Consider the following 19800-nt stretch of genomic DNA (forward strand, 5'->3'; position numbering starts at 1 on the left):
AATTTCTGTCCCCCTCATTTCTGAAATGATGGCTACGCCCCTGGGCAATCTTGAAAATGGCATAATAGGGGCACTTTAAAGGTTGGCAAACACAACACACAAAATCTGGCCCATCTTTTACTAAATCAAAAAAATCGCTGCACATCAAAATCAAACTGTTCTGCTTTTACTTTCATTTGTTGCCTTTTAAATTTTATACCTGCTTTAACACTTTTTTTATGCTCAGGGTTTCCATGATACTTTCTCATACTAATAGCCTTTACATTCTGCCTGTGCAACTGGTTTAACCTATATTTCCTTTTACTCCATTCCTTCAACCTTTTCTTGTGCAACACATTTTCCTAATACTTTCTTTTTCTCATGTTCTTTTTAATTTCCTTATACAACGCATCTTCCTCATACTTCCTTTTACTAACATTCTTTTTCATTTCCTTATGCAACACATTATTTTGATATTTAATGTTTTTTTTTTTTTGGCAGGCCAATTTCCTTTTATAATACTTAGAAAACAATAATTGCTATTTGAAATACAAATATTTGCAGTCATGTCTGCCTGCCTCTTTGAATCCTTTCTACACAAGTACTTTGACTCAGGCAAATGACCCACTTTACACAAATCAAAGCAAACCTTCTTATTGCCATGTTGGACACATATTACAGGCTCAAAATAATTGTCACATTGTTTTAGGTAAATTCCTTCCTTTCTCAGCACTGTACCCATGCAAATGTATTTGTTCCATTTTTCCCCAATGCATATAAATAGATCCACTCCTAAAGCATTTGCTGTACCTTGAAATTCTCCTACATATTTTGTAACTTGGTTATATATTCTGACATTGAAGCATATTCTTTTCCTATTAACTTCATGTGTTCTTCACTGTGATTTTCCATATACTTGACAACAGCAAGTCTTATTTTCCGATGACTCTTTTCAGAACCACTAATCACTTGAGCTACTGCTCTAAAAAAAAACTATTACCATCCTGAACAACTTTATGTGTCTTAAACAATGGATACCTGTATATATTCTCTTTCAAAATTCAAATTTAATTCATTGCATATTGTTTGTGCAACTTCAGTAGATACAGGACTATATTTGAATGTCATTTGACCTGCATTTTCCACAATTTCAACATCAGAGTCATCCACAACTTAAACATCACAATCTACTATCATTCCTGCTGCACAGGTCTCATTTTGCATTGTTTTGTTATTGTTGTTCAGTCCTAAACTGCATTTGCACTTCAAAATGCTGTTTCTAGTTTTCCAAAGCTAAAACATTATTGTTATTCTTAATGTGTGATCTAATATTGTAACCTGTAATATAAGATTCACTGGTTTTGCAATAGCCATAACAACTCTGTAATTCAGCCTAATAAACACAAACTACAGTTTCATAATGGTTTCCATTACAGTTTTCTGAGTAGATACTCTGATTTGACAAAAGCTTACTGTTGCAAGTGTATTTTAACCACGGCCGTCAAAAAATGTAAATACATTGACTCCTAAATAATCCGCTGTTGCTTGTATTTCAACTTCCATAACCCAGATGCTAACACATATCGCATTTTGGACTTATTGATGTACTCTTACATTGACGAATACTCTTTTCTTAAAATGTTTTGGTATTTTACACCATTTTTTCCCAACTATTGCACTACAGCAACTCATTTTTCTATTAAAAAATATCTTTGAAATCATATTTTTCTCCACATTTAAGCTGTCAGGCACAAAGTTTGACAGACATTTTTACATATAGGACTAAACATCATATTTTTATTTACTTCATCACTAACCAATTCTACATCTGAATTATCTTCAATAACATCATATCTTTTTAATTTTTTTGAAGTACAATTCCTTACTGAAATCTTACGCTTTTTTCTTACATTACTATTTACAGGCAGATCTTTTGCAGAAGCCAAATCAAGCCCAATTTCAAAAGTCTTGTCAGAGTCTTTACTACCCTCTGTAAGAGTTAAACACTTTGTATGTTCGGCTTTTTTTATTTTTAATACATCTGGCTGTGAAAAAGAACCATTCTCCAAAGCCAAGTCATTGGTGGCAAAAGGCATGTTAGAGCTTTTACAACTCACAGTTGCTCTTTCACAAGACCTACTTACATGCTGAATTTGTAAAAGCCTTTGTGAATGGCCCAAACAAATTTCATCACTTGGTTTATATGTCATTGCTGAAATGATTAGCAATTGACCGGATTTCACAGTGACACAGATACAAGCTATTTCAAAAGGTTGCTCACTGAGCCCTGTAGATAAAAGGCAAATGTTATTGAGCAAATCTTTAAGAGACGAAAAAATACAACAACACTGCTTCCACTTTCATCACTTCTTTCATCATCACTTCGTGCATGAGTCAACCAATGCATACTGTCCATTTTGAGAGATGATTGCACACGTATTGCTACACACTGTCAAAAGACATGTGTCATACTGTGCAAAAACCTTTTCCAGTCCAACTGATAGACTGCTGCAGGCACCACTCTCAATAAATTCACCTTCAACAACATTTACATCACCACTGACAAAGTCACCCATATTGAAACAAAAAATTCTCTCCATCAATAACTGTCTCTTTTGGTAAATCATGAACACACAACAGATTGGACCGCTGGCTAATCCTATTGGTGTCTCGCAAAGCTGTGTACAACTCATCATCTAAAACTACAACTACAAAGACTTTCGTCTGCCATGAAAAGACACTATGACCTTTGTTTTGCTAGACTTACCAAAGCTATTGCCATACACTGAAGTCCTCCATATTTAAACTGGTCATTCCCCTGATGAAATGATCCTCTTATACTGTTTTTAAGTCTGACAGAAGTGCTATTCTCAATGTTAGCTGAAATGTCAGTGCCAATATTGCTACTTTCAAACCTGACAGAACTTTCCTCAACCTCAGCTGCTACTTCAGTGGCAACATTGTTACTTTCAAACCTGACAAAACTGCTATCAAACTCAGCAGCACCTTCTATGTCAACATAATTGTCTGTAAACACTGTACCACTCTGCAGCTCAGAATCTTCTTGACCCATCTTCACAGAAATGCTACTAATGGCATACCACTGTGCATCTAAAGACTTCCTTAGATTCCTGATATGAACCATCAGATCATTAAGGCATGTGTTAAAAACAGCCACAGATGTGCCAATAGCAGATGCCATCCCAAACACATCACGAGTGGCAAAATCAACCACCACAAAATAATCTTTGCGATGAATGATGGCACTAACTGCGCTGTGAAGGATTAGCAGACACATTCCATCTCTCAACAAATATTCTTGCAGCTTTTCATACATTACACTCTCCTCTTCTAAGGATCCAAAATCTCTGTACACTGGCAGACCAATTTCTACATTCCATTTCTTGCCAAACACATTGTGCTGTTCAATCAACTTACACAACTCCTTTTACGGTCTCTTTTCTGGCTTGCCTCACCTACATATGTGGCTAGCTTACTCCCTTCCACACATATGTCATCAACATCAGTGTGTACCCATGTACATACCAGTGTTAATTTTGACAGTAAATTTTGATTTCATTTTAGTCATAATCTTTTGACCATAAAAATGCCATTTAGTTTTAGTTATATTTTAGTCATCTGAATTGTTTTTAGTTTTAGTCGACTAAATATCATAAGATTTTAGTCGACTAAATCTACAGTAAATGTAGTAAGCTAAAATCTAATGGGTTTAGTTACAGTGCATTTATTAAGCATTTCTCTAAAATTTCCAAACTCATTACATAGGTTTGATATTAAGGTTTTATCATGATAGACACCGATTTAACTGCAGTGACACACAACATGCCTTTATGTTAAAATGAAATAAAACATCTCATAAAGAACAAGAACATGGTCTTCTTTTTAATGAAATATAATTTTTTGTACAAATATAAATTATGCATTTTTTATAGCAACTTGTTTACCATATTCTTCATTCTTTCAAGCAGACATATTTATTTCTATAAATAAATTTAGATTAATCTTTAGGGCTACTAAGGTTTTTCAGTCAAGAGCTGTACGTGATTTTCTGTCTTTCTGTTGTTGCTTTATTAACATCAATGGCTCGGACAATAGCAACTAAATTAGGCTGCTATCCCTTTAAAACCGAATGCACAGCTGCAATGGATGCATTGTACTGATACACGTTCTCCCTACTCTTTACGTTGACTTAAGATGTAATCAACTGTGTTTACGTGAATACTTGTCAAAACGGACAATTTGACATAATTTTGTGTGTAATTCTCCGTTCATGCGACGCAAAAGAGTACTCGCTCGCTGTGAGATGCGCTTTCTGTGTGTGTGTGCTTCAGTGTCTGTGCTCAGAAAAGCGGACCGAATTGAGTTCTCTCTTGCATCGTCAGATTTATCCATATGTCCACATATCCACATATTGAAATTTTTGAACGTTTTATGCGACGTGCAGCAAGTGTATGTTAGCTTATGTCCCGCCCAACATTTTCATCTTGATTTTATTCGTTGACGAAAATGTCAATAGATTTATGTCATGGTTTTTGTCATTTAAAAAGAGTTTTAGTTCATTATCGTCTCGTTGTCGTCGGTGAAAAAAATGCTGTTGACGAAAATTATTCGTCGACGAAATTAACACTGGTACATACAGGAGCAATGACATGTTTGATTGCTGCTACAACACTACATGCAATCAATGCATTCACATCACAATTCAGTGGTGCAGCTCGAACATCAGTCCCAGCAACAACAGACAGCTGCTATTTTTCTGAACATACGCATGCATTATCATCACTCTTACTCTTGATGGATATTGGAGTGCATCGCATACGAAAGCCCTTCTTCTTTGGCATCTACCAAATAAAAAAAAAAAAAAAGCAAGACTTAAGTAAAAATGTTTTTATAACATTTTAAACCAAAAAACATTTTAAAACAAATGTAAAGAGTTATATTTAAAAAAAAAAAAAAAAAGATAAAAATTGATATGTCCCTGCAATACAACTCACTCAAATTGAATTTTTTTGTTAAAACTTCACTAAATTTCTGGTAGAATTCTTATTAACAATTAAAAGTTAGTAAACAAATAATTACAATATTTATCTTCATTGTTACCCACTTATTTTCAGGGAGCATTATTTAACATAAAATTCTGAATAAAATTATTTTTGCATAAGCCTCTGGAACTTTGACTTTTTCAATAAACGTAATACAAACTTTCCTATTATCCTATCAAAACATGTGACAATTGTACAAATTTAAGACAATTGATGTTTATCTCTCTATTATGCAATCACTACCCCTCACCCAATAAACATACTTGGTGCCAGCATGTCTGGGAACGACCCCAGGCCCCTGGTTACCATGGCAACCAGGACCCCTCAACCAGATCAGATAAACTTTTATGACCTAAAAGTATGTAGAGAGAATCAACTCTTACTCAAGTCTCTCTAATGCCCATAAAAATGGACTCTTCTCTAATTAATTCATAGGAAAACCTTTCTTTGAATGAACACACATATACTTCAGGTCATTGTGTATGTTGTTACTGTTCTTGTATATTGTCTTTTGTATTGCATATCGTTTTATGCATGCTTATGATAGAACCACTCATTCATGTAACCTTAAATATACCATGTTTGGTCTCTATGAATTCGTCTTCTAATTGAGAGTGTATATTATATGTTTATACTGATTGCACTGATTGCACACAGCTGTAACCGATTGCACACGCTCACCTGAAAGCTATTACACACACTATATAACATCCACCCAGATCCTGCTCAAGTCGCCGAGTATTGTCTGCGCTTATTACTCTCCTAGTGATAGCACTTTACGGAGCCAGTTCCAGTTTTCCTAGTTTAGTCATAGTCTCGCCTTGCCTGTTTTCCTGTGTTCAGATTCTTGCCTGTGTTTTCGGATTACCCTTTTTGTCTTTCTGTTTCGGACTCTGTTTGCCCCTGCCTGGATTATTGCTATGCACCTGGATTATCTCTCTTTGCCTTGCCCTGTTGGATATTGTTCACCGTCGATCGACCCACGCCCGTTTACTGGACTGCTCTTATGTTTTGCCCGTACCATACCTGTTCGCTGGTGTTTCGACCCTGCCTGTGTTTGTGACCACGTCTTTTAATAAAAGCTTTGCAGATGGATCCGCACGCCTCTCATCTCGTCGGTTCCGTAACAGAATACTCGGCCCCACAAGGATCCAGCAGCTATTCACGCGGACACTGGCCAGGTATGGATATGGCAAGAATATTATTAGCCCTCGAGCAGGGCACGCGAACGCTCGAGGACTATGTACAAGAGTATTTAGATCTATCTTATTTCTCTGATCTGCCAAACTGTGTCCTGATATACTTTTTCCATGAGGGCATTAATCAGCCGTTAAAGTCAAAGCTCATTCGAGAGGGTCCGCGTTCGTCACTCGTTCAGTTTATGGATTATGCTTTGTTGACTGTTGGATCATCATTCACTGTGGGTGTCGCGGAGGAACGCAACACCGCGTCCGCTCGTGTAATGGCGGCCACGGAGCCTGATCGCAAAATGGCGGACACAACAGCGTCCCGTTATGTCACAGCTGCCAATCCTGAATCAAGTCAAGTCACAGTTGATCTTCATGAGTCTAGTCAAGTCACGGTTGATCTTCATGAGGCAAGTCAAGTCACGGTTGATCTTCATGAGTCCAGTCAAGTCACAGCTGATCTTCTAGAGTCAAGTCAAGTCACAGCTGATCTTCATGATTCAAGTCAAGTCACAGCTGATCTTCATGATTCAAGTCAAGTCACAGCTGATCTTCATGAGTCAAGTCCAGTCACCGCTGATCGTCATGAGTCAAGTCATGTCACAACTGACCTTCATGAGTCAAGTCAAGTCACAACTGATCTTCATGAGTCCAGTCAAGTCTCAGCTGAGCTGCCAGAGCCTCCTTACGTCACAGCTGATCATCTAGAGTCTTGCCACGTCTCAACTGTTCGTCCAGAGTCACGTCACGCCTCAGTTATTCATCCAGGATCACGTTGCATCACAGCTGATCATCCAGAGTCATGTCACGTCCTGTCTGTCACACCCAGATTCTCAGCTGATCTTCCAGAGTCTCGTCACATCTCAGCTGATCTTCCAGAGTCTTGTCACGTCCTGTCTGTTGCACCCAGATTATCAAGGTCAGTCCTTCGGTATCCCAGTCTGGTATCCAGTGTGAGGGATGCACCGCTGGTGTCTGCACGTGCAGCTGGTATGCCCAAACCCACTCACTCTAGCCCTCCTGTTCCTGAACTGATTCCCCTGTCTGAAGCGCTTCCCTTGATGGGGATCGCTTTATGGTGTGTTTGGGCTGCATACACCACCACAGAACCTTCCGAGGTGGAGGCGCTCTCTTCAGCTCCTTGTGTAGTGATGGCGCCCAGCGACGCACTCTCAGCCTGTCGTGTTGTGGTCGAAGAGACCGTTACTGACTTCTCCCTGTTTCCTGATGTTACTGCTGTAGAACCTCCAGAGAAAGATGAAAAAAAGATGGAAAAGATTAAATTCTATCCCTGCTGTGAACTGACCACACAGAATATGAAGAATATAAAAAAATTCAGGAGTCAGCTATCCACGGTAGTCCTTAAGATATCAGCACAATAACACACTCAGCAAAATATAATCTAATTATCGTTATCAATCCCAGAAAATATCTCGATATCTTTTTTTTTGTCAATATCACACACCCCTAATTTATGTTATTTAATTTATATAATAATTTATTGATAATAACTGTTTAAATTAATATAATGATTAATACTTTTGACTCGTCAATTTTCTTAAAAATGGTTTAAAGGCTGAAATGTAACATTTATCATTTTATAAAACTGTATCTGAACTGTAAATTATGCTTTTTACAGTAATTTTATAGTTTAATGTGGTACTATAGACATTACCCTACCCCGCTCATATGGTATTAATTTTATTTATGCAGGTCTTAACCCTTGTGCGTCAATTAAAAAAAGTTACACATAGGTCCATAGTGGACAAAAATGTCCATGTCCAAAAACTGTCATAAAAATATTATATATTAATATTTTTTTCCACTTTCACTGACGTCAATTTATTTTTACCAGCATCAGTTCTAATCATAATTACCAAACATTCATTAATTTTCAGAATTGTAATCCTTTAAATGCTAGTTTGTTTACGTAATGCCACAGGTGATTTTTTTTAAAGAAAAAAATAAAAATAGTAGTTATTTTCCATATACTAAATGCTAAGCAGATTTTTTTCTTTGTTTATTACAGTCTTGGATGTGTCAATGATGAACAACACCATTAATTTTGAGGCATTTTATGTAGTGTCAGATAACAAAAAAACTACCACTCAGGTCCATAAAGGACAAAAATGTCCATGTCAAAAAATATTATATATTAATATGTTTTTCCACTTTCACTGGCTTTGATTTTTTTATCAGCATCAGTTCTAATCATAATTACCAAACATTCATTCATTTTCAGAATTTTAACGCTTTAAACGCTGGTTTCTTTACACAACGCCACTGTTGTTTTTTTAAATAAAAATAATAATTATTATTATTATTTTCAATATACTAAATGCTAAGCAGATTTTTTTTTTCTTTGATTATTACAGTCTTGGATATGTGAATGATTAACAACAATATTAATTTGGATGCATTCATATTTTTTATGCAGTGTCAGATAAAAAATTCACTCACAGCAGGAGCTGCAGTATGTGAATGTGTGGTCTTTGCAGATATGCTTGCCACACTTTTTGGAGGTGGAGGCAACCTTTTTCTTTTTGTCAGTGCAGAACTTGCAGAACTTCCTCTTTTTGGTGTTTGGGTCTCCCTGCTGTTGATCCTCCACCATGGTGGAGACAGATGGTTGGTGGGGAATGCGCTGTCTCTGTGACATATGTGGCATTACCAGCATTTTCCCCAGTTCCTCCAAAAACAGCCTCCGTCTGAATGTTTTGCCCTGGTTCCAGGAGGGGTCCACCGCCGACCACAGCACAAATGAGTTGTAGGTAGAGACGTCCACAAGGTTATAGAAGACAACCACTGGCCACTGACATGTTCTTCTCCTACAGCTGTAGGTGCCAACAACCTGCGAAAGAAAAAAATAAAATTATAAAATAAACAAAATATTCTTCTCCTCATCATTCACGAAAATATAACTGTGTATATACATTTAAGAAATACTGATTTATAAAAGTACTATGCAGTAAAAATAAACTATTCTCATCATTCACAAAAATATAACATTGTTTATATAAATGCTAGAAATACTGAATAATAAAAGCACTATGCAGTAAGAATCAATGTGTGTATAACTGATGCGTAATGGCACATACCTTGTCCAGGTTGTCGACACCTCCTTTGCAGCGGTTGTAGTCTGTGACGATCACTGGCTTATTTTTCTCTGTGTCAATCACAGCCGGCTCTCGGTGCTTGGTGCTAAGGAGCAGCACATTCTTCCCACGTTTGGGTACATAAGACCGCTGTGTGCGCCTTAGTGAAAGCAAAGAGGGAGGACAGGAGTGCTCTTTGCCATGTCTGCAGCAGCTGTGGAGGAAGCTCTGGCTTGTGCTTGCGAATTGTACCGACTAGGGCCATCTTCGTGTAGATTTGCATCTTCCATGCATAGGATGTTGTGACGTCACAGGTGACCTTCTTTGAACTTATTCATAGTTTTCACATGGCCCTATGACCCTGCCAAGGGTGTGACTCATATACAAGGGGTGGGATTTTTGATTTCCAGTACAGTATAATTTCTTTCTTTCACACTATTTTCACACACAGTCTGACATCCATACCAACATACCCACACAATTATAGCTGCATAATTTATCCAATTGACTCTATAATAGGGTTGTGACGGTGAGGAAATTTTCCCACCGGTTAATCGACGTGTGACAACACCGGTAATACCGGTATCACCGCGAGGGCGGGGCGTTCCCTCTTTTCCTGCTTTCCTTCACTTTTAAATAGCTTGTAAAAGCGGCGTGCGCATTTTACTTTCACTTTCAAATAGCGGCAATTCGGAGTAAAGCAATTGTTCGTTTTTAGTTCGTTTTAATTTTCCCTCTTTTCCTCGCTTTCCTTCCCTTTTAAATAGCTTAAAAGCGGCGTGCAAATTTTACTTTCACTTTCGAATTAGAGGCAATTCGGCGTCAATTGCTTGAATGCAACAACAAAATACAACGTCAAACTCACTTTAGCGTATATATAAAACATAGAACTTTTATTAACAAAACAAATAAAAATACACCATGCTATAGGGCAGGCTATGCCTAATATAAAATAACAAAGAGGATATTTCCAGTTTTGTATACCTATTTAAACTTTATGTAAGTAAACGTGTATAATACATAACCAAATAAATAAGAAACATAGAACGTTTATTAGCAAAACGAGTAAGAAAGCTTGGAGGCACGGCATACACCTTGATGTCAAATAAAATAAATAAATGACACAAAGTTTAAATAAAGTAAAAATCAGCAAATAATGTGGAACCAATTAAATAAGAAACGAATGTTTAAAAAAACTTCCAAAATCACCTTAGATAAACGGCAAAACTCAACAGGCTTTTCAAAATACAAAATACTGCCAAACAGGCGCTTTTGCAGCTAGTTTCGAAACTAAATCATCCGCGATCGTCTTGTCTATTATTTTTATTACTACAAAAAATCAAAACGACGGTGGGGGTCGGTGACGCGGTGTGCAAGTGACGTAACCGGTGTTGTGGCTTAACACCGGTATCACCGTCAGCACTGTCTATCGTGGCTAGCCTACTCTATTATAGACTATAAATATGCATAAGCAGAAAACAGGAATAAAGCGAGTATTTGCTTTTTATGCCAAACTTGAAAAAATGGCACCATGTAGTAAAAAGTCAACATTTTGAAGCCTTGCCAACAGAATGAAAGCCTATTAGCAAATATTGCGTCATTTTATAGTTAAATGGCCTTGGGATTAAAATTTGCCATTTTAATGGGTTTCAATAAGGACATTTTTGTCCTTAAGGTCCTGAGAGGAACTATTTTTTGTACCTAGTGTAAAATAGATTTATTAAAGGAAATGAGGGTGAAATATTAAAATTCCAATAAAAATACACACCTGTGGCAAACTTTACGCAGTTGGCATTAACACAGGCAAAATGATAAAAAAAAATTAAAAAAAACCTTAACAGGACAAAAATGTCAAAACAAGGGTTAAAAAGTCTTAAATTTGAGCTTTAAAATCCTGCAGAAACCCTGACAAAAGAAGTGCTGGATCCAAAGTTAGAATGACACTCAGAGCCCCAATATTCACTTTACTAGGAAATATGTCAGAATTAAACCTTTGAGATTCATTGACATGAGATTAAGTCAAGTCACTGTTATTTATATAGCGCTTTTTTACAATACTGATTGTGTCAAAGCAGCTTTACAGTATTAAACAGGAAAATAGTGTGTCGAAGGAAGCAAAACTCCATCATTCTCCACTGGCTGGACAAAACCAGCAGTTTAATTCCAGGCTGCAACACAGTCAGACTGTGTATAGGACTCGTCTGGTTCCCGTGGTCTTGTGCCAATGGCCATCTAGGTGACAATGTCTTCTGTTTCTGGGGCTCATCTAGTTGTCATGAGGGCCTTTCGCACCGCAGGAACCTTTTCATAGTACCAGAACTAATTGTGGAACTGGTCTCCGCTGAGATTCAGGGCTGTCATCTCTAGGTGCTAGATGCCATTCTTCTTACGATGAAACAAGTACATCTGGTGCTATGGGAAGTGTTCCCGGTTCTGGTTGACCTAATTTATGCAGCCTAACAATCCTTTAACGGATTTTAATTATAGAGATGTGTTCGTGTGTTATGTGTAAGCCAGGTTAAAGAGATGGGTCTTTAATCTAGATTTAAACTGACAGAGTGTGTCTGCCTCCCGAACGGTGTTAGGCAGATTATTCCAGAGTTTGGGCACTAAATAGGAAAAGGATCTGCCGCCCACAGTTGATTTTGATATTCTAGGTATTATTAAATGGCCAGAGTTTTGAGAACGCAGCGGACGTGAAGGACTATAATGCGCTAAGACCTCGCTCAAGTACTGAGGAGCTTAACCATTCAGGGCTTTAAAAGCAATTAGCAAGATTTTAAAGTGTATGATGTTTAAACATGTCGATACAAACACAACTTTGCAATTGTATCCAGTTACACTGATTAAACCACATTACTGAACATTAAGAATTTTATGTTTAGGCATTAATGAACTTGATGTCTGCATAATTGTCACTGAAGTGAATGAGTAAGTAATTTATGACACAGTATATGCACAAATGCATAAATCCCTCTGCTGCATATGTTCTCTACTGGAGTCATGATAGACGTGAGCAGAGGCAATATTTCGTGGTAGACATTTCCTTGTTCATGATCCTGGTGGAATGTAAATCAGCATTAATGGAAAATTGTTACTTTAAAAATAGTAAGGTAAAGAGTAATCCATCTATCCTGTATCCCAAGGTCAGTTAATCATAAGCATATATATCCTAACTGAAACACTCAACAGATAATAAGGACAAAGTTAATTTGTCTGTAATATGGTGACAGGACAATAGCCTAACCGCTAAAACTGCATAGACCATTCACACAGTTGTACAAAATATAATGCACACACTCAGGCTGTAAGCCTTAAGGCTTTAAGTGTTTTTTGGGTACAAATATGTTACTAGTGGTAAACGTTAATCAATGGTAATGTGGATATGACATCATCACCCAATCAACAAAATATATAAGATTGTTATATATAAAAGGGCATTTTACCTTTATAAAGCCATTTTTCTATAAGTGTGCATTATCTTTTGAGTCAAATTCTTACATTTAATCAGTGAATTAGAATAATAAGACATTTGGGCTGTTACCAAGCAAATGAAATCAGTATTAACAAAATTAATCTTTGCAATCCAGACATAAGCTGCACCTGAATTGGCATTTAGATGTGTTTACACACTGTTTAATGCAGAACATGAATGTATTTAACCTGCAGTTACAAATGCATAAATAATGTTTTGATATATTAAACATAAAACATTGAATACTAATATTTGAAATAATTAAAAAAATTAAAAGATACTTTAAATGTGAAATTAAAACCACCAGTAGGTGGCAGTAGGTCACTGTTAAGTGAGTCATTGCGATTGAACCGAATCATTTAAACTGTTGATTCATTCGGGAACGAAACACCGTCATGTTGCTCAAAGACGCAAAACAGCGCCGTGGCTTTGTTTGGAATTATTTTTGTTGCCGAAATAGTGCAAAAACAGGCAATATGGTGTCTAAAACGTAAGTCTCTTAATAAAACTTCTAGTTTATTGAACTGTTGTAAAAAATCAATATCACATTTGTATATGGTCATTTTTGGAAAAAAAAAAAGGCACTCTTCCATGTGAACTTGATTAACTAGATGAAGTGGTATAAATATACACATTTTCTGCCCCCATGTCTTGAATTTGTGATAATTCTGAATGTATTTTAATAGACCGAATCATGCAGTGATCAGGCAGAGTGCACTCTAAATGCGCACGCGCACTAGACTTCACGTAATGCGTGCACTCTGTAGGTGTTTTGAATGTTTTTTTGCGTCGCGAGAATATTGAGCAAAATAGCTCACTTGTCATGGTGTTACTTAACTATATCATGTTATGAATAAACTAAACATTGAATTTTTACCTCAGTGTGTTTCTTCTGAGTTTATGTGTGCTGTCATGCTCATTTGTTCTGTAAGGACCCGCGGACACCCTGAGAAAGAAGTATGTTCGAAAACTCAGTATTCATAAAAGAGTAGATGAGAAATCCCAGGATGTCCCACTGCTTCAGCCCAGATTCAGAAGTGTGCATCCGATGGACACTTTTCTACCCCAGGAGGCCACGGGAGAGGATACGTCATCATCGAACAGGGTGGAGAACAGTGACGAGGGTGTTTTCAAATGTGAGTATTAGAAACCAAAAACACGTTTCCTTGTGTTAAAATCACATTTGTTGAGCAACTGTAGAGTAAACTGTAAAATTGCTGAAGGTGTAAAGTCACTAAATAATATAGTATATTTGTGATTTTTCTGTAAAAACACGTTTTATTACGTATAGCGAACAGTCTCCATAGTGGATTTACATAATCCATATACCTCTTAAAGATGATTACTAAATGTCTATTTAACATCTGACAGGAAAATCTTTGATAAGTATTGCAGATGAGCACATCACAACATGTATCACGTTCGCTACTGAGAGGGAGCACGGAGCGAGGAACGAGGAGACGTGGAGTACATCAACAAGGAGACTTTAATAACATCAAGGGAATCAGGAAAACACTATAAATACACATGACATGACGAGAAACACCTGGAACTAATGAAACATAATAGGAACAGGAAGAACCAAATATGGGCATAAGGAAACATGAGGGAGAACTTGGGGAAGGAAAACACAACACAATGGGAACACAAGTCTGACATTACTCCCCCCTCCCGGAAGGCGCGTCCTCGCTCCTCACAACATTCAACGGGGAGGGCGCTCTGGAGGCCTGCTGTCCCGTGTCTGTCCTGAGGGGCCCGTTCTGGGACCCCTGGCGGATCCAGCAGACTAGGAGGCCATGGCGGAGCAGGCAGACTAGGAGGCCATGGCGGAGCAGGCAGACTAGGAGGCCATGGCGGAGCAGGCAGACTAGGAGGCCATGACGGAGCAGGCAGACTAGAAGGCCGGGAAGCCATGGCACAGCAGGCAGACTAGGAGGCCATGGCGGAGCAGGCAGACTAAGAGACCATGGCGGAGCAGGCAGTTCCAGAGGCCATGGCGGAACAGGGAGCTCGGGGAGCCATGGCGGAGCAGAAGAACAGGAGCCCTCCGTAAGCTAACCTTGGGTACTGCAGCCCTATCTTGATGCTGGTGTCAGGCTGGAGCCAACACTGGAGCGAGCTCTGGAGGGCGCTCTCGGGTGAGGAAGAGGGCCGTGAGCCATCCTTTTCTCCTCATCCTCCTCTTTTGGGTAAGGGAGAACGGTGCGGCCGGCGGGCTGGAGAATGCCGCTGCCGGTGGGCTGGAGAGAGCCGCGGCCGGTGGGCTTGCCTGAGGAACGGCCGGCGGGCTTGTCTGCTGATCGTCCGGCGGGCTGGTTCTGGCTCGGGGCAGGACGCTCTCCAGACACCGGAGGATCCCTTCCCTCCGGCGTAGTCCCGTGGTGTCTGGGAGGTCCACGGGGCGATGGTAATTGGCCCCGTGCCAGAACAAGTAGTTGATGGGGGAGTCATCTAAAGCCGTCGCCGTGGCGAGCCCGCAGAACTCCCTGGCATACTTGATGAAGGGGAAATCCTTAGGGGATAGAACAATGAAACGAGTGGCTATTTTCATGGCCGCGGGAGGGAAAAAATGCGAAAACTAAAGACTGTTCAAAACAAAACCAAAACACGGGAGAAGGGGCGCCGCTTACTGTTTCTGGTCCGGTATTCTGTCACGTTCGCTACTGTGAAGGAGCGCAAAGCGAGGAACGAGGAGATGTGGAGTACATCAACAAGGAGACTTTAATAACATCAAGGGAACCATGAAAACACACGTAGCAGAGGAGGTTGACATAAACAATACTGGACCGAGAACTCAAAACAGGAAACACTATAGATACACGACATGCCGAGAAACTCCTGGAACTAATGAAACATAATAGGAACAGGAAACAGGAAGAACCAAATATGGGCATAAGGAAACACGAGGGAGAACTTGGGGGAGGAAAACACAACACAATGGGAACACAAGTCTGACAACATGAAACAGACATCTGAGTGAGTGATGTATGTGTGCTATTATGTAGTAGATTGATGACTGATGAAGGAATGTTGCCATCAAAGGCTTTGAGTGAGTATACTACAGAAATTAACAAAACATTTTAAATCTTCAATTGTAATTTATTAAAATTGTTGTAATTTCAAACAGAGCTATTACATATGGAAGCCCGTTTCCACCACAGTTGAGAAACAGAATCATATTTAAGTCATAATGATAAACTTTCTCATAATTATGACTTAGTATCTCATTATATTGAGAAACTTTTTTTTTTTTTTTTTTTTAACTTGAGTATACCAATGCACCAATACTGGTCTCAAATATTTAGGTACATGTATAAATGTCAGTTTGAGAGATATGTTGCTTTGCTAACATGAATATAAATAAAGTTACAAGCAAAACCAGCAGCGTGAGACTTTAGTTTTTTTTTTTTTTTTCAATTCACAATTATATACATTTATGGATTGTGACAAAAAACTGCAGGATATTTTGCAGAGAACTTTTAACCTAAAGTCCAAAAGGGTGTTGTCTATGCAAAAATGCATTGAAAAAGTAGTGCCCAAGAGTGGGAACGAAATTACTTTCAAGACCCTTTTTCCTAGTTCACCTTATGACCTAACCAGCATGACATCCTCTTGTACCATTGTTTGAAGAATTTATCTTCCAGAATCTGTCAGTACGTTTTGGAAGATAATTTTTAATCTCCTATCCTTGTCTTGCAGATATGGATATTTAATATTTTAATTCAATAACTTTTTAAGTAGCGAATGTTTCATAGAAACATAAAAACAGAAATAAAACAATAACTGACCCCAACATTTTAAACAGTATTGTATATTATGGTGGCAATTTTCCATTTCAATTAAAGGTATGAGACAAAAGTCTTTTGAATATTTATTTTCCAGCAGGAAAAGGTCTACATTCATACAGTCATTCAGGGTTGGCTGTAGATTGCAACAACGAGGATTCACCCAAACTCAACATTTATACCTTCATCAAATGCGGATGCTTTGATCTCATCCAATCATAATGCATATTCAACATATATGTCCATTTAAGGTGCCTAACTATGTCCTCCAGATGCATTTCTAAGAATTTAATGCAAATACATTTCTAAGTAGCCAGGACGTCTAAGAAACTAAAATAACATTTTTGTTAGGGATGTTCATTTTAACCAGTTAACCGACCATAATAATTTTGACCGATTAATACAATAATTTAAACGTTTTAAAAAGTAATTTAATTATTTATTTTTTCAGTAATTTATCAAAATATTTAAAAAGGTTTGCTGCATGGTTAAAATACGCTACGCGTATAACAAAATGTGTTTTTTAAGGGGGAAAAAACGTTTTTCATTCAGAAATAGGCCTAATGCCGACACGAAATGTTTACAAACATTATAATAAACACTGTAAACATAGCTAGGCTATTTTAGTTCCCCTCACTCCACAACAAATCCTTTCAATTAACAGTATTTTGCATACTAGGCTACTTGTTGCAGTTTTTCTTAAAATTTTATAGCCTATATTTTATAGCCTATTTATATATATATAGCCTAGTTTTATTATATTTTTCTCCGCTCGCAGAAGTGCTGCAGGTGTGTGATGTAATATCAAAAACTCAAGCATATTGAAGCAAACTGAAGCACTCACAGACAGTCTAAAGAACACTCTTTAGTACAGTGAAGCAAATAATATGAATATTTCAGGCAGAAATAAAATTTCCTCCACATTTACTGTTAGAAAGGATTTCTATTTTTACATTTTTTTAAATTATATATAATAATTTTAATTCATCAAAGAATCCTGAAAAAAGTTGCACAGGTTATAAAAAAAGATTAAGCAGCACAGCCCTTAGGAGTTCTTGAAGGAACTATTCGTTATTCTGTTACTTATTGACTATTTTGAGGAAGTCCAGCAGCATACCATACATGGTGAGACATGCAAAGACGTTCAGTGACGTTATTAAAAGAGTCAGTAATGCAAGCGTGGGTACATTTAATTGGTGTTTAAGATGAGGGCTGGTCAAGTGTTAGAATAAAAACCACCTGCGTCCTGTTCCTCATCACTCCTGCTTCACCGCAGACTCACACAGCATCTCTGAACCTTCTGATTCTGAGCAGCACATAAAATGGTAAGTCATCATAAGGGTAAGACTTCACACTCTGGTAACTCGTTTTAACACATTATTAGAGGTGTCACAATACAATCATGTCACAATACGATACATATCTCGATAATGAACTCACAATACGATCATATCATAATATTTAAAGCCAAAATAAAGTTATTATTATTACTACTACTTCCATAGGCTAAATGGTAAATTAAAAAAAAAAATGTGCTGTTAATTTGCTAAATTTGTTATGGACTTGGGTGGTGGACTTGAATAGATTTGAACTTGGTTCTGGTCCCCAGTCACAGGACAGTGGTGACACCAGAATAAAAATATGAATGATTCTGAAGCTAAAATTTGTTGGACCCTTATGTTTTACACTCTGTCACTGACTAAATACATAGAGATAAATTATGTAGGAGCATTTGTATTGGTAAAATCAGACATTTGGCATTATCAGGACTACAGCTGTTATATACAGTACTTTAATGTAGTACTGTCACTGAAACGAAGTAAACTTTTCTTGCACAGTACACTCATGCTTTCAGATATCATTCGACATAGACAAGCCTCAGGGACACAGGCTCTGCCACCCGCATGCTCACTTCTCTCAATCCATCCGCGTTGAAAAGATATGCAGTATTATGGTTTTCATCATATGAATCTGTGTACCGAGTGGACCGGCCACATTGGCCACCGAGGAAAACTCGCGGTGTTGTGCCGAATCAGCGGATGATGTCGGTGCGGCTGTTTTATTTTTAGTTTGTTTACAGAGATGTTCATAAACAGTGTTTTCTAAAAACCGTTGATTACTGCAGGCTTCGACAGTTTAAGCAATACAGGATATTATGACCTGCATGTTGGTGGAATAAGCTTAGATTAAAATTAGTGCTGTCAAACGATTAATCGCATCCAAAATAAGTTTTTGTTTACATAATATATGTGTGTGTACGGTGTATATTATGTATATATAAACAGTGTTGGGGATAACGCATTACAAGTAACGCGAGTTACATAATCAGATTACTTTTTTACAAGTAACTAGTAAAGTAATGCATTACTTTTTAATTTTCAAGAGAATATCTGAATTAATTTTTCAAATAAGTAACGCGTTACTTTTTTTTCCAATTTATTGATTGACAGCTCTCCTGTCCCCATGTTGAGAGAAATCAGAAGATGTTACTGTAGTTCTAAAATAAATATGAATATGCATTAATTCATCTCACCCACACACAAAAAAAAACACAGATTCAGTATTAATCAAAATGAATAAAAATAATGCAACTCAGAATATGATGCAAACCTGCAATAATTAAATGTTAAACAACACAAATATCCTTTATGTATTTAATCCCATTCTATTAACCAATGTCTTTGCTTCTGACCTTCGATGATCCAGTTCAACCATAATAAGTAACGCAAAAGTAATGCAAAAGTAACATAACACATTACTTTCCATAAAAAGCAACCAAGCAACACAATTAGTTACTTTTTAGGGAGTAACACAATATTGTATTGCATTACTTTTAAAAGTAACTTTCCCCAACACTGGTTATACATAATCAATAACAAAGGTAACTAGATTTGCATTTCATGAAATAAATACCCGTGCTTGCATGAAGGCAAAACATAGTGTTAAAGGCACACATGCATGTATATATTTAAGAAAAATAGGTTGTTTATATATTAAATACATTTATATATGATATAAATTATATGTACATAAATATATACATGTAAATATTTATTTATTTATTTAGTCATTTAGCAGACGCTTTTATCCAAAGCGACTTACAAATGAGGACAACAGAAGCAATCAATTGTAGTATTAAAACAACTAAAAACAGATCCAAAACTAAAAGCTAAAACTTTATAAATACTACTTATACACATTTTAAAAATAAAGAAA

At 37.3% G+C, this 19800-nt stretch overlaps 2 protein-coding genes across 2 annotated transcripts in view; one reads left to right on the forward strand and one right to left on the reverse strand.

Annotated features, from left to right (window-relative positions):
* The window catches only part of LOC107694887 (zinc finger protein 91-like), a gene marked incomplete at both ends in the record, with an annotated part of 96941 nt that overhangs the window by 39275 nt on the left and 37866 nt on the right, over positions 1-19800 (reverse strand). The gene's annotated exons all lie outside the window — the stretch shown is intronic.
* The window catches only part of LOC107694893 (uncharacterized), a 7261-nt gene continuing 5315 nt past the window's right edge, over positions 17855-19800 (forward strand). The window contains exon 1 of the mRNA XM_016494612.1: positions 17855-17909. Within this exon, the coding sequence (XP_016350098.1) occupies positions 17907-17909 (3 nt within the window). The 5' untranslated portion in view covers positions 17855-17906. The remainder of the gene's footprint in view (positions 17910-19800) is intronic.

Source organism: Sinocyclocheilus anshuiensis, unplaced genomic scaffold (assembly GCF_001515605.1).
Source record: "Sinocyclocheilus anshuiensis isolate Anshui unplaced genomic scaffold, SAMN03320099.WGS_v1.1 scaffold418, whole genome shotgun sequence".
NCBI lineage: Eukaryota > Metazoa > Chordata > Actinopteri > Cypriniformes > Cyprinidae > Sinocyclocheilus > Sinocyclocheilus anshuiensis.